This window comes from Muntiacus reevesi, chromosome 2, assembly GCF_963930625.1.
Source record: "Muntiacus reevesi chromosome 2, mMunRee1.1, whole genome shotgun sequence".
In the NCBI taxonomy this organism is placed as follows: Eukaryota; Metazoa; Chordata; class Mammalia; order Artiodactyla; family Cervidae; genus Muntiacus; species Muntiacus reevesi.
The window spans coordinates 149,612,353-149,628,344 of NC_089250.1; the positions used below are offsets into that span (position 1 = coordinate 149,612,353).

Here is a 15,992-nt window from a genome sequence, read left to right on the forward strand (position 1 = left end):
TGACTGAAGAATAACAACAAAGAGTAGACCTTAGGGAAAAGTCATTTCCAATTTTCTGGGTTTGTGCAATAAACCCAAGCAGCTATATGAGCAGATATTCCATTTCTCTGATTGTTTATGGAAGTGGAGTATGCAGACGGAATGTGCCTAGAAGCAGATATCTTGTCAAATTGTGGGTGACATTTGTTCAGAAGGGGATGAACCACACCACCTTGTTACCCTCCCAGGAACCAGAAGGGGCTGTGATTCATATGAAAAAACCCAGACATTGGATTCAGATCCTTCACTTTAATTTTGTAGTTTTGTCACTTATTAGCTGGGAGGCTTTAGATAAGTTATTTAACTTCTCTGAACCTCAATTGCTTAATCAACAAATAAAGACAATAATATTTTGCTCTGAGGGCTGTTGTGGGAAAGGAATGCTGTTAAAAAGAACCGGGACACAGTAAGATGACCACCTTCCCGTGCTGGGCACTCACTGTGCTGCTGTGCTGGCCATTCACGGGGCTGGAACCCAGCCTGCTCTTACTACCGGTATTCACTCCATGCCTTCCAGTATTACGCCCAGTAGCTATTTTACACGTACTGACAGCTAACTGTGAATTCTGCCATATGACTGTCGCATATTTCCATGGTCTCCTCTAAGCAGAACATAAAGGGTAAGGACCTTGTGATTATTCAATTTCCTGTCCCCCGTGGCACCCGTGACATGTCTGCACATGCAGCACTCAGCTTTGCAGGTATCAGGCTGCTAACACCCACTTCCCCTGGCTTCTGGCTCTTTCCTGCCCTTTCTTAGTGCAAGGGTCCCCTCTCCGTGAAGGACAAGGGCAGACAGGGGAAGGGCCTGGGCCAGAAGGAGCTGGCTACACTCACCTCCACCAAGGCCTTTTTGATGACTCGGCTGACGTCTCTCCTCCACTCAGGGATGTCCGGGTTGTAATCGTCCAGGTTTGGAGAAAAGGACAGGCGAAGAGACCGGAATTCCTCTGTGGACCCCAGAGTAGAGGGGTTACTATAAGTCAGATCGGCCTCTCAGGAAGTCTGTTACACTTTCTATTTCATGCAAAGCCCTAATGCAGGGTCCTTGTCCTCCACACTCACCAGAGAGACCTTACTAGAAGGCAAAGTCAACATCCCATCCCTCTTACCTCCGAGCTCCTTTTCTAGGCCAGAGCTTTAGTCTGTGACCCAGGCTTCACCCCACAGCTTTGTGCATTGTCCCCAGTTCCAGCCCTTGGGCTCCTGGACACTAAATGCACACACCTGGAACACTCTGACTGCATCACAGTTTCGGCCCCTGGACTTTTGAACACACAGCCCCTTCCCCAGAATGGTCCCCTCTTCCCACCTTCCATGCATGCAGCACTCAAGTGCTAGTTTGAGTCCTCACTGACTTAATACTCTGCCCACCATGTGTTACTTTTCTTTTTTAAGGTAGAGCTGTGCTCTGCACATACTTTCATTATCATTATATAATAATCATATTATATGATTATATAATTATAAAACTCATCATAGTCACTCTTGCTAAATATTGTTTGCATGGGAATTTCATTGAAAGGAATTTTCAGCTCTTTATTTCAAGGATTTTGCTAGTTGACACAGTAGCCTCTGAGTTAATCTTGGAGGTGAAATGATAAAGGCTACAATTTTGTGAGGAGAATTGTCCATAACAGAATATGGGGAGAAGACCAGAGAATCTTGGGGCACCGTCAGACCATGCTACATATAGGACACAGTGCAAGAGAGGGAGGAAGGTTCAGTGAGACTGATGGGAGATCCAGGAGCTGAAGTCAGCTAGAGGAGCCCTGTGTCCCAAGAATGGGTTCACCTTAGTATTCCTACTGCATTCAATCATGGGCTGGAAGCTGCAGCCTTGGTCTGAACATGGTGACAGGTTTCAGAGCACAGCCCTGAGGGGGTCTTATCACACAATATACTCAGATCACACTGCTCCCCTGAAATCTGTGGGAGGTTCCACACTGCACTTGGAATAAATTTAGATTCATGTCGTAGCCTTCATGGTGCCACACAAACCAGCAGTGACTCTGTCTCCTGCCACACGTCCCGAGGGGTGCCCTGCACTCCATGACGCCATCCTTCCCCATGTTCCTCAGTCTGCTAAGTTTCTTCCCACGTTACCGTGCCTCTACTTCCCCAGACGATGGCCTTTTCAGCCTTCAATCTCTCCTGGGTGGAGCCCTTCCTTCCAGCAACCTCAGGTATCCTCCCTTTCACCAATGCTAATACCTTTCATCATGTGACCCTATTTGTCTTTGTCAAACTTCTTACTATTTACATTATTTTGTTTGGGGGGACAAGGGGGGAGAGACAAAATGGGAGATGGGGACTGACATATGCACACTACTGTATATAAAATAGAGAACTAATAAGGGACCTATTATACAGCACAGGGAACTCTACTCAATACTCTGTAATGGCCTATATGGGGAAAGAACTGAAAAAAGAGTGGATGTACGTATATGTATAATTGATTTACTTTTCTGTACACTTGAAACTAACACAATACTGTAAATCAACTCTACTCCAAAAAAAGCTTTAAATAAAGAAAAGCTTTTGTTGTCCATCTCCCACACAGGAATATTAGCTCAGTGAGGATGGGGGCACAGTTGTTCCTGGCCCTCTGGGACACTGCCCAGTTCAGTGGCCAGGAGTCACTTAATACATTTTTGTTGCATAAATGAAGGCATGAACATCAGTGACGGCTCTCTTGTAGTTTATGCCATTATTATTAAACAAACATTTCTTTCTCATTGTAAGCATGTTCTTATATTTCAGGAAGGGCTCAGCAACACTGGCAACACCAGTGACACGTCCAGGAAACTCAATAACCCACGTGTGCATTTCCTAACACTGCTAACAACTTAGGAGCAGGCATTGAAGACTTGCACATGATCAGGACTGCATTTAAGGCAGTCAGCTTATTCCAAAGATGTATTCTTCAAAGTTGGACTATTTTATGAGTCACTGGTCACCCAGGTGAACATCCCCACTTCAGTTCTGATGGAGAAGAAGGAAATGCATATTAATTAGCAGCAGGGGAAATGGCAGTGCCAAGGAAGGCCCCGCTGGGTCCTAACTTTTCCCTTTGAAGATGTGTTTGTCAATTTCACTTTCCTAGAACCTCTTAACCAAACTGTGGAGACTTCATCTCAAAAGAAGATATTTATCTTAATAAAGAGACACAGATGAGAAAAATGGCACAGCTCCCTCTATAATTACTTAGCATGCTAAACAGCAGGGCCAGAAATGTTATCTTTAAGTGTATTCAACAAATAGGGGATGCATGTGGGAGAACCGAAAAGGGTAAACGTCAATAATACATGTATTTTTTGCAGCTGCTGAGAGAGATGAATTCTACACATTTACATTTTCTTTGTTGTATTTAAGGGCAAACTTGAGCCCTGAAGCAAAGGAAGGGAAAGCATGCAAACTAAATTTTCTTTCTTACAGTCTGCTGTACGTCTTTGGGTAGGCAGTCTTTCCTCTGCCAGCTTCCCAAATATGATACCTCCTTCAGTCTGACCATAATGATCTTAAATTTCCCCAAAGCTTAATTAAACTTGAGCAGGTTTCTTCCAGACTTCTGACTCTGACCTCCCCTTTCTTGGAGCATCGCTTTTAGAAACTTGCTATTATAAATTCTTTCTCTGAACTTTTGAGATGTAAATCTTTTGCAACCAGGAATGCCTTGCTCAAGGACCTAGGAACCATCTTTGAAATGCTATCATCAAGAAAGACAGAGCCCCACCTCTCAGAGGGTAGGAACCAAGTTTGCTAAGTAAACCTTTGTGTTCTAATCACAGAGATAATCCAATCCCCCTGAGTCCTCCGGCACTTTCTGCTAGCTTATCCCAGAGTTTAAAACTCACCCTGCTTTTTGTTTCTGTTGAGTTCAGTCTTGCCTATTTAATTTCCTGTGATGCAATTTCCTTTTAAGAGATCACACATGTCATTAGAATTTTCTAGTTATACATGTGAAACCCTGGACAACCCATCTGACCAAAGATGATTAAGGATGCTGAAACACTCAGGAATTTGGCTACAGGAAGTGGGGAGCACTTCCCCTGTTCAAACTTTTAGTCAAGAGATCCCTTTTAATGAAGAGAACCCATTTGTTGGCGAATGACCCCTCTGAAATGATGCTCTTCAAGGGATTTTTAGCAAGAGGAAGAACTAAGTATAGTAAGGCATAGAAGGTAGTCATCAAGAGAAACACTCCCTCTAGATTCAGAATTCTTATGCTCTTGCTATTATACTTACATTTTTTTCACTTGTAAAAGAGGGATAATCATAGCATACTTCTGAGAGCCTGTTCATAGGATTCAATAAAACAGATCATATATATCCAATGCTTAGAATGAACACCAGTAAAAGATGCGTCAATGTTAATTTCTATCACTACTAACCATCGTCATTATTATTCAACCTGTTCCTGAATAGGGGAATGACTTTAAGACAGTAACTTTCCATTTGGGGACCACAGTTTCCTAACACTATACTAATGGGTTGGACCAGATAAGTCCCAAGTTCTGTCTGTGGTTCTAATGAGGAGGTAGCTGTTGGACTAATGGATTGGTGCCCGTTAGTGACACTGGTGACATCCCGGAGGGAGAGAGGAAACAGAGCATTGAATAGAAAAGAACGAGAGCCAGCCAGCAGAGTAATTTCAGAGCATGGGCCTTGGGTCTTGATGGCTTGAAGCCCAACTCCCCCACTTACTAGCTGGAACAAGTTATTTACCTCTCTGAAAAAAATTAATCATATCGGCTACCCTACACTAGGATTGTTATGACAACTAGATGCATTCCCAGAGCATAGAAAGGAGATGGAGAGGAAGGAGAAACAAAAGCTCTCCTCCATTCGGGCTGCTCGGCTAAGAGGTCTCCTCACTGATGGGACCTTGGAGGCAAACCACAGCTCTGGTTGACTTTCACTTACTACCGGGGCTTCTCAAACCTCTTTAGGCTGGGGGAGGGAGGAAACACTATGAAATCTAACAGGCGGCCACGTGAGGAGGAACAGTGTCCTCACACGTGTTCAAAGTTGCTTACAAGCTGCTTTTTGAATTCGAAGGTCAAGTTGGCTAAATGAGAAATGAAAAACAGAACCTGCATCAGAATCAATTGATTCTAGAACTGGGGCAATTGATACTACTCGGACCATGAGTTCATGTGTCTCTGTCTCAGTCTCTCTGTCTCTTTCAGCCTCTCATCTCACTTTCCCTCCCTCGCTCAATCTTCCCTCTTGCTCTCTCTGCACAGCATTTACTTCCCTATCTATTTCCTTTTAAATCCCTGCTCTTTAAATTTTGATTTTCTGCGATGCATTAGTACCATTTTCATATTAAGAATAAAAGTTCATATTTTTACCATCTACTAAAGCACTTAGTGCAGATCCATCTGACTATCTTTCTACAGAAAAAAAAAATGAAATCAATTTGTATAAACTGTTTTTTTTTTAATCTCATTTTCCATCAAGGATTCCACCTTTCCATTTCAGTAAATTTTTATTCCATGTGATACCCTGACCACATTCAGTTTCACCAGCTGATGACAAGAGTGTTCTGTACAGCCGTTAGTTCAAACTAATATTCTGTCCACGAAGATGCACCACATGTGCTTGTTATGACTCCTCCCTTGCTTCTAAACCAGTAGAGTGATTTTTAAATGATACATATTTGTGGAAGAGATTTTCAGAGCATTTAGACACTGGCAGATTCTTCTTAATGATCAAGACTTTGAGTTTGAACTTAAAAAAATAAAGGCTCAATATTAACCATTTTCTTTTATAATGGGTTTTAAATCTTTAAACATCACAAAAATATCAAATGGAGTGAATGAGCCTTCCACATAATGAAATTCACTCTTCTCTACCTAAGGTAAGTGAGTGTACAGTTACTCTATGGGCACCAGAACCAGTTCCAAAAAAATAAAAAAAACAACAAACTGTCTTGGGGTTTTGTGATCCCTACTTTGCTGGTGAACCACACCTTCCTCAAAAGAGGAGATGAGACTTGACTCAGCTCTTTCTCAACCACTACCCTCTGTTCTCTGGGTAGATTCATAAGCCAGCGTGGCCTCTGGTGCCAAGGTACTAAACCATCTCATCTGAGTGATGGATGCAGACAGTGATGGATCAGCAGATGGACTACTCACCGTACACCGCGATGGTCTTTGTGTCTTGCAGGATGGCATTCCCAGCTGAGACCTGCACTGTGATGGTGTTCATCCCTTCAGAAGTAAACTTGAATGCTATGCTTCCCTCTAAGGTGATCAGGGGCTAAAGCAAGTGAGGACACAGAGTGAGGGGAGAGATTTTCAGTTACACCCAAGATAGGCACCAACTCTGAACCACCAACAAGCTCCTTAAATTAGCGGAGGCTCTTTCTGGGGCAACCCCTGTATGACTGACTCGACCTATGCCTCCCTATCACCTCGAGTCCAGCCCAGGAAGGGATTACCACAGACATGACCCCCAAGAAACTCTACTCATTCCTTGTGAATCTGACACCTCTTTTCTGCTACCATCCTGATTCAGGACTGGGGAGATCAATAGGCCTTGCCTGCTGGTAAGGGGCCCCAAAAGAAGGGGCTCATATTAATCCAGACTTAAGCCATAGTCACTGAAAGTGTATAGCTGCAGCAATTCTCCCCAGGGTACACTGCTTATATAAAACTACAATGGAACACAGTGACCGTGGACACCAAAACTACACTAGTTAGGCAGGTGTTGGCCTCGTGTGGCTTGGTTTTCTCTGAGAAGCCCCATCAGCAATTTCCTGGAAGGAGCTGCTATGGAAACAAGTACTAATTGGATCGTGGTTTGAGGACTCAAAAAAAATAAATAAGATTTGGATCAGCTCCTGTAATGCAACTGGACACCAGGGTTCTGGGGGAAAGGATTATTAGCCTCCTGACCTCCCTCCACTCTCTCCCCACAAACAGTTCATTCCTGTCTTTTCTTTAATTAACTTAAAAATAAAAATTCATTTAACTCCCTGTGTAGCAGAAGGTAGACTAAAGCCCAGCATAAGATGTCTGCTTAAAAGAATCTGTTGAGAATTTAGTTTTCTGCTAAAAGCTTAAAAAAAAAAAAAAAAGAAGCAGCAGCAAGTAAGTTATTTAATAGTTTCACCTCCTAGTACTAGCATTCAAGCAAGTAACACAGATTTCTCTTCTCCTGCGGATAGTGGGCCCAATCTGGACCCAATTTGCATGTACCATTTCAGAAGAAATAAAAAAAGGGCTTCTTTTCAGCTGATTTATGTCAGCAGGAGAGGTGAGAGATTCCTTTGACTGTCAGGCCCGCAGCAGGTCTGGTGTCAGGAGAGCTTTCCTCCCTGGGCTTGTGTGAAATTATGGTTCCAGTTAAAGCCAACACTCAGCTCTGGGGTGGAAAGAGATTTGTATTCACACAAGATGGATTGCGTTTGAAGAGCAAAGTTATAAGCGACAGCACCTCTGCTGGAAGAAGATGAAACTTTCCATTCAGAGCCATTGGTCCGGGGTCCTCTGGGGAGGATGTTGCCAGGCCTGAGTTCTACTGACTTCACTGACATTTGCGAGCAAATTTTAATTTCTGAGGATGGAGTGTGCTCCAAACTGAATCAGCAGCCTGGTGTGTGGGGAAGAGAAACCCAGGCAGGCATGAGAAGGCCTCGTATCTGCATGAAGCAGCTGAGTGAGCCTGGAGGAAGCCACTTCCTCTGTGTCCTCCTCACTTTTCTCATCGGTAAAACGAAGGACTCAGGGTACATGAGGTCTAAGGTCTCCACTGGTTTTGAACTTGCTGCTGACTTCGGGTCACAGGGAGTGTTTGGAGGAAACATAAAGCAGGAAGCTGAGCTAGAGAAGGGGCCATTTCTGATCCAGGCTGGCAGGTCATGGGGTGGACGGGCCACAGGGCAGGGGGGCATGTCTGATCCAGAATGGAGGACAAGGGCGAGGGGCGGGCTGCACAGACTTCTGTGGCTCTTGTCTGTCTGGTGTCCACTGGTCTCTTTTCCTCTCGAGGGCCATTCCCTCCCTTCTCTTGGTCTAGACGGATCTAGGAAAGTTGACTTCAACAGCTCTGTTTCTGCCCCCAGTACCGTGATCAAGGCATGGCCAATATTATTACTTCTGCTAGAATTTTGGCTCATTTGCTCCGCTGAGCCGTGACAACATAAAGCTCAGGCTGCTGCTGAGGGTCGCTGCGGAGTAAAGCCATGTGGAGAAGAACGCTGACTCACAGGAAGGCGGGGTAAGAGGTAGGGGTGTAGGCATGAGAGGCAGAGACATGCTGCAGAGATGACTGAGGCACTCAGAGCCTGCCATTCCCCAGGCTGCCACAACTCCCGGACTCGAGTTGTGTAAGTCATTTCTTCCCCTTTATTGCTACAAGAGGAGCCACACAGACCCCTCGCGGAAAGCTGACTCACCTCCGTGTTGTTCCCGTACCACCACACGTAAGTCAGGGTGCCCACCTGGCTGGGCCACAGCACGGCGGTTGCGTTGACCTCTTTGTTCTTCGTGGTGACAAAGGGAAGAGACAGGTGTACATGCTCCAGGGGACCTGAGGCACAAGGGGAGAGAGGAGGATGGGGAGGGAAGAGCTCTCTCTGCTTTGCCTTCCCTGCTCTGAATCCACAATCCTTCCGGAAGCCTCCGAAACATCAGTCCTGTTCCCGGAAGGAAGTGCTCAGGTGCCACCCCTACTCTGGGGGAAAGGGGTATATGGGAACAATTGTGTCTCCAGCCTTTCCATTTACAGATCTTTCTTCCAGGTCTAAATCCTGAGTTATTTCTGTGTAAAAGCTTAAAAAGCTACAAGTAATTGATGAAGTCCTTCAAGGAACAGGAATAATATGAGATTTCACAGGGAGAAGCAAAGTGTTTCCAAGAAACCTCCCAGAATCCATGTTGGGTGGGGGTTGGGGATGGCTATTATACAAATCCCCAAAACTCTCTACATGTAATTATTTTGTATTCTTTATTGGATTTTAAAGATGTATGTGAGTGTATGTAAATGTGTATGTGTGTGTGTAACTGTGTGTGTGTGAGTGTCTGTGTAGCCTCCCGGTTAGGTAATCACAGGGCTGAGCTGAGCCTGTCCAGGACAAAGACAGGCAAGAGTGGGCAGAGATAGAGAGTTCTGTGGTTCTCAGGTTCTCAGGATGCGCTCAGCTGAAAAGTAGGATGATTCTACCTATAGAGGCCCAGTGGACCAGAAACTGTAGTCAGATGTACAAACCCACAAAGAAAACAGTATCCTTCTCCTGGAGAACCACTAGGCCGACCCTGGAATCCCCTGACTTTCTCTTCAAGTCACTGTTACCAGACAAAATGCATTCTCCTTTGAGGGGAACATGACAAAAATCTACCACCACCACCTATATTCATGAGATGGAGACGAAAGTGGTTCGCAGGCCTCTGCACCTGTTTTAATCACTGTCTCCTCTTCTAGTTGACCATATGCTGCATTTTCTAGAGTAAGTCTTTGACCTCTTTCTCCCTCTATCTTCTTTTCGGCTGAGGGATACCATCTACACTCTGACCTTGAACTATGAACCACGTGCTTAGGGCTCTAAAACCACCTTCTTGACTCCAGACACAGTTGTTTATTTGTGCTCAGTCATGTCTGACTCTTTGCAGTCCTATGGACTGTAATCTGCCAGACTCCTCTGTCCATGGAATTTTCCAGGCAAGAGTACTGTAGTGGGTTGCCATTTCCTCCTCCAGGGGATCTTCCTGACTCAGGGATTGAACTCACATCTCTTGCATCTCCTGCATTGCAGGCAGGTTCTTTACCACTAGCACCACCTTGGAAGCCCCCAGACTCAATTAACAGCCAGATATCCCTAAGAAATACACTGCCTCCCCCCACCCCCCACCCCCCACCATCCTGTATACTCCAATCTTGATGAATAACACCAGTGTTAATCCAGGGGAACGACCCAGAAGCAGAAAGTCAGTCTTGATTCTTTATTTCTTTGCTGCCCACATCTATTTAGGAAACCACTGATTTGGTTTCATAAATTCTCTCTCAGAGCTCTTCGCATCCTGCCCTGGTTCATACACTATATGCCAGTCTCACCTGGAGCAGTAGAACTTTCTCACAGATTTTCCAGGCTCTAATCTTTCCTCTCGAGCCAGACATCATGGAATGAGAGTCAAATGGGCCTTAGGAAGCATCACTATGAACAAAGCTAGGGGAGGGGATGGAATTCCAGTTGAGCTATTTCAGATCCTAAAAGATGATGCTGTGAAAGTGCTGCACTCAATATGCCAGCAAATTGGGAAAATTCAGCAGTGGCCACAGGACTGGAAAAGGTCAGTTTTCATTCCAATTCCAAAGAAAGGAAATGCCAAAGAATGCTCAAACTACTGCACAATTGCACTCATTTCACATGCTAGCAAAGTAATGTTCAAAATTATCCAAGCCAGGCTTCAACAGTACATGCACCATGAACTTCCAGATGTTCAAGCTGGATTTAGAAAAGGCAGAGGAACCAGAGATCAAATTGCCAACATACGTTAGATCATTGATAAAGCAAGAGAGTTCCAGAAAAACATCTACTTCTGTTTTTTTGACTATGTCAGACTTTGACTATGTGGATCACAACAAACTGTGGAAAATTCTTAAAGAGATGGGAGTACCAGACCACCTGACCTGCCTTCTGAGAAATGTGTATGCAGGTCAGGAAGCAACAGCTAGAATTGGACATGGAACAATAGACTGGTTACAAATTGGGAAAGGAGTATGTCAAGGCTGTATATTGTCACCCTGCTGATTTAACTTATATGCAGAGTACATCATGAGAAATTCTGGACTGGATAAAGCACAGTTGGAATCAAGATTGCCAAGAGAAATACCAATAACTTCAGATATGCAGATGGCACAACCCTTATGGCAGAAAGTAAAGAGGAACTAAAGAGCCTCTCAATGAAAGTGAAACAGGAAAGTGAAAAAGTTGGCTTAAAACTCAACATTCAGAAAACTGAGATCATGGCATCTGGTCCCATCACTTCATGGCAAATAGATGGGGAAGCAATGGAAACAGTGACAGACTTTATATTTTGGGGGGCTCCTAAATCACTGCAGATGGTGACGGCAGCCATGAAATTAAAAGACACTTGCTCCATGGAAGAAAAGTTATGACCAACCTAGACAGCATATTAAAAAGCAGAGACATTACTTTGCCAACAAAGGTCCGTCTAGTCAAAGCTATGGTTTTTCCAGTAGTCATACATGTTTTTATAGTTGGACTATAAAGAAAGCTAAATGCCAAAATACTGATGCTTTTGAACTGTGGTGTTGAAGACTCTTGAGAGTCCCTTGGACAGCAAGGAAATCCAACCAGTCCATCCTCAAGGAAATCAACCCTGAATTTTCATTGGAAGGACTGATGCTAAAATTGAAACTCCAATACTTTGGCCACCTGATGTGAAAACCAAACTCATTGGAAAAGACCCTGATGCTGGGAAAGATTGAAGGTGGAAGGAGAAGGGGACGACAAAGGATGAGATGCTTGGATGGCATAACTGACTCAAAGGACATGAGCTTGAGTATACTCTAGGAATTTGTGATGGACAGGGAGGCCTGGTGTGCTGCAGTCCATAGGGTCACAAAGAGCCAGACACAATTGAGCAACTGAACTGAGGTGACCTGAACTAAACCTTTCCCCATTCTAATCTACCCTCCTGCTCAGCGTGTCAAAGCCTGCCTCCCTCGATGATACATAAACTGGGGGCTTCCCTGGTGGTCCAGTGGCTAAGATTCCACACTCCCAATGCAGGGCGCCCAGGTTCGATCCCTGGTTGGGGAACTAGATCCCATGAGCTACAACTAAAGATTCCATGAGACGCAACTAAATAAATAAAGATTAAAAAAGCAATACATAAGCTAGACCAAGTCCCAGGTGCCCCCATTACTTAGAATAAAACATATAATCCAGGGCAAGGGCAGAGCAAGTACAAAGACTCAGAGGAGGAGGGGGATCTCCATGTTCGAGGGATAGTAAGAAATGGGGAAATAAATGGAGGGAAAGTGTAGAAGACAATGAGATCAGAGATGATCAGGACAGAGAGCACATTGGCCTTGAAGGCCCAGAAAGATGCATATGTGTGTTTGTGTAAGTTCTTTCTTGCATATGTACACATTATATACATGCAATGTATAGCAATGACCATGTGTCTCCTCACCCTCCAACTTGTGAGAGTGATATTTCTAGAAAGCGATGCTACTCACATGCTCAAAATGAAAATTTCCATTATATAATTAATAATAATGATGACAGCTAACCCATACAGATCTAAAATTTGTGAGACAGAAAACATAGGCTGAAAACTTCTGGAGGGAAGAGTCCTTCATATTTATCTTCATATATATAGAAAATTGCAAGGACATAGGAGTCTGGCGGGCTCCAGCCCATGTGGCCGTAAGGAGTTGGGCAGGACTAAGTGACTTAGCACACACACAGAGATGGGCAGGTCCTGAGACACTGCAGGTGCTGCATCATTGGCTGGGTCACTGAACAAAACAGGGTATCATAGAGCTGGACACGACTTAGCGACTAAACAACAAAGTGAACAAAAACATAATTTCCTGTTTCTTTCATCTGTGTTTTTCTCTCTTTATAGATTAGAGGCTTGGAGACCAGGAGAACAGAACTAATTTTCTGGTTTACAAGCCATATGATAAGAAGTAGTCGATCATAAGTCAGAATTGTTCAATGAGATAATAAAAGGGGAACATTTACTAAGCGGTGGCTATGTACCAAATAGTCTGTGAACGACTTCTTGTTCTCATTTAATCTTCATAATAACCTTATGAAGTAGGCACTATTATCAGCTCCATGCAGAGATGAACTAACAGAGGAAGGTCACCTTCCTCCGCTCCAGGGTGTGAACCAAAACAGTTCAAGTTCAGAGCCTGGGCCAGCCGACAAATGCTTGCTGAGACCCATGTTAACAAAAAAGCTATTAAGAGCCTCTACTTACTGACGACTCGGACGTGCTGCAGACAGCGGGACATGCTTGTTACACAGGCTCTTGTTTATTGCACGGCTCCTGCCGCCCCTCATCATGCGGTGTGCTCCAGCGGATGCCCTGTCCCACCGGAGGACCCTACTTACACGCCTTTCTGATGGCACCTGTCCCTCCTCTGTGACACTCCCCCTGACTCCCCAATCAGTGTTACGTGAATCAGCTAGAATGCGAGAATGAGATAAGCTCAGGGAGACCAGTCATTTCCATCCTAAAAGGGTTCATCTTGCTCTCTCTTGAGCATTCAATGATTTTTAAAGTCCAAAGGTCAAGATAAGGATAATGTCTGTGTGTCCTCTTAATGACAAAGTTGAATCTTGTTCCTGAAATGTGGTCGTCCCCTCACTCAGTAGTTCCTGAGTGCTACTATCTGTCAGGCATCACTCTGGGTGCTGGGACACCTGGCCCTTGATGGCACTTTCGTAGTATCGAGGGAGGCAGTGAATGCAAGGAGCAGCGCTAGTGAGAGCATGCTACTTTTGATGGGTGGTCAAGCAAAGGCTCTCAGAAGGAATGACATTTGACCAGCCACCTGAATAACATGCATGAGTGCACCATGTATCTCCTCGGGAAGCTCCAGGGTAAGGGTAGGGCAAAGACCTTGAGAAGGAGGTAGCCGGTCAGGTGTGAGGACAGCAGGAAACAGAGGCAAGGAGCAGAAGCAAATGAGGTCTAACTGGCATTCAGGACTCTCGACAGGTAATTTAGGTGCTGAAGAATGTCCATGTGTGTTTGTATAAGTTCCATCTTGCATATACAGACATGCACACACATGCATGCACACACACACATCATCTGCTCATACAGATGTGAAATTTAGCTGTCAGATAGCTAAGTCCTCTTGCTCTTTATCTGTTTAATATACCTGATTCCTGTTGCTTCAAAGCTGAGCTTTCAACCCTCACTTTTCTGCACAGACGGATCTGCCCTAACGGAACCTTGGAAGTGAAACTGTAGCCCTTGGAAGCCTCAGGCTGGTTAGTCACATTCATCTGAGAGCTGAGGAAGCTGGCGGATACTGCTTCCTCGGACAGGTGCATGCAATACACAAAATGGACAGACGGTGGCGCTCCATTATTCCTTATGAATCTTCTCAACGTGGCTGGGAGAACTGGGAAAATTGTGTAGGAATGTGTCTTCCTGCTTGGTCTTCCCGTGCCACAGGGTGCAAGTGATATGTGTGTGTGTGTGTGTGTGTGTGTGCGCGCGCGCGCGCACACATACACACGCATATGCTGATCACTCTGACCTGCCTCTAGCATTTGTTCTGAAGACATACATATCATATTGCTGTTTGTCTGAAATGTTGGGCTTCCCTGGTGGCTCAGCGGTAAAGAATCTGCCTGCATTGCAGGAGACACAGGTCCGATCCCTGGGTCAGGAAGACCCCCTGGAGAAAGCAATGACTTCCCACTCCAGTATTCTTGCCTGGGAGGTCTCACGGACAGAGGAGCCTGGCGGGCTACAGTCTATGGGACGAGAGCGGGACACACGTTAGCAACTAAACCAAACCTTAAATGTTAAAAAAAAAAAAAAAACCTAATAGAAGAAACAAAAGAAATTCAAAGTGTGAAGATAAGATCCTACAACAGAGTATCCCACACTTCACTGGGTTTGAGGCTCATACTCCGCTGTTGAAGGCAGAGTATATCACTTTAGGCAGTTGTCACTCTAGGCCCTGAAGAATATCCCTGTGTGTTCATATAACTTCCTTCTTGCATATATATATATACATTCATACATACACACACACACACATCATCTGTTCATACAAATGAGCAGGATTTAGCTCTCAGGTTGACACCACACTTACAGAAATTCTAGTCTGATAGGTCTGAGAAGGGGACCAGAGCACTACATTTTTGTCATTTGATTCCAGGGCAGGAGGCTCATTACCCACATCTTACAAAGCCTAAGTCTGACATTCTCCGGCCAATAAAATGACTGTGTGATAGTTACAAACCTACAAAGGTTTTCAAGAAACTGATCACTTTACCCTAAGGTGGGAACAGAAAGATATCTTTAAGGACATCTCGGTAACAGAGGAGTTAAGGATAGAGGTTCAGGAAGTATCAGAAACTATCAGAAACCCCCCTCACCTTTTTTTCACCTCCTGTTCTGCAAGTTTGCAAAATCTTCAGTGATTATTTTTTTTATGTAAGACTGGCTGACAGAGAGCAGCTTTCTGAACAGAAATCTGCATGTCCTCTAAATTCTCAGTCCCATGCAGCGGAAGGCAACCCTGGCTGAATCCCAGGTCTCATTAGTTTGCAAGCTAGCAGAGAACAGTGAATGCATTCCCCAAGGGATTCTCGGCTGTCAGGATACTGCAGATTACCCAGCTGCCCCCAGAGAGCCTCCCAGCCCTACATTACAGCAGGAACATCATCTCCACTTGCTTCTGATGACCTTTGCAAACCAGTACTTAAGAACCTCTGATTTAGAATCAAAGCATATTTCTGAAATGGAAAGAAGAGGTAGTGTTTGTATAAGACAGGCTGTGCAGCTTTCAGGAAGAGCCTTGGGTACAGGGGAGGAGGACTGGGTGAGAGGGGTGGGGGCAGACTAGGGGAGCTGAACTGAGCTTTTGCTCAGAACTCACTAAGTACTAATGCACCTGCTGCATCATAATGCAAAATCAAGCTTGGCCAGTTGGCAGGGGACAGCATAAGATGCTTTATAGAACCTTCGGGAAATAAGACATGCATTCTTTATGTGATGGAGGAGAAAAACTAGCTTCAAAGAAATGCAGTGACTTGGCCAGGAGTTCAGGCCGGCACCTCTACTTAACAAGTGCCAACTTGTGCAGTGCCTGCTTCTGTTTTTCCTACAAAGCCATACATCCCTTCTGTCACTGTGGCACTAAAAACTGCCATGCTACCCTACACATTTCAGATTTGAGGGAATGGAAGTCAATTATGATTTCATCATGATTTCTTC

At 44.7% G+C, this 15,992-nt stretch overlaps 1 protein-coding gene across 4 annotated transcripts in view; it reads right to left on the minus strand.

Moving 5' to 3' along the window:
• SORCS1 (sortilin related VPS10 domain containing receptor 1) overlaps positions 1 to 15,992 on the minus strand; it is a 571,273-nt gene that overhangs the window by 40,562 nt on the left and 514,719 nt on the right. For all 4 annotated transcript variants that reach the window (XM_065920116.1, XM_065920114.1, XM_065920117.1 and 1 more), the window contains exons 20-22: positions 8,447 to 8,580; positions 6,183 to 6,306; positions 877 to 989 (exon numbers count right to left, since the gene is read on the minus strand). In XM_065920116.1, the coding sequence (XP_065776188.1) occupies positions 877 to 989; positions 6,183 to 6,306; positions 8,447 to 8,580 (371 nt within the window). The remainder of the gene's footprint in view (positions 1 to 876; positions 990 to 6,182; positions 6,307 to 8,446; positions 8,581 to 15,992) is intronic.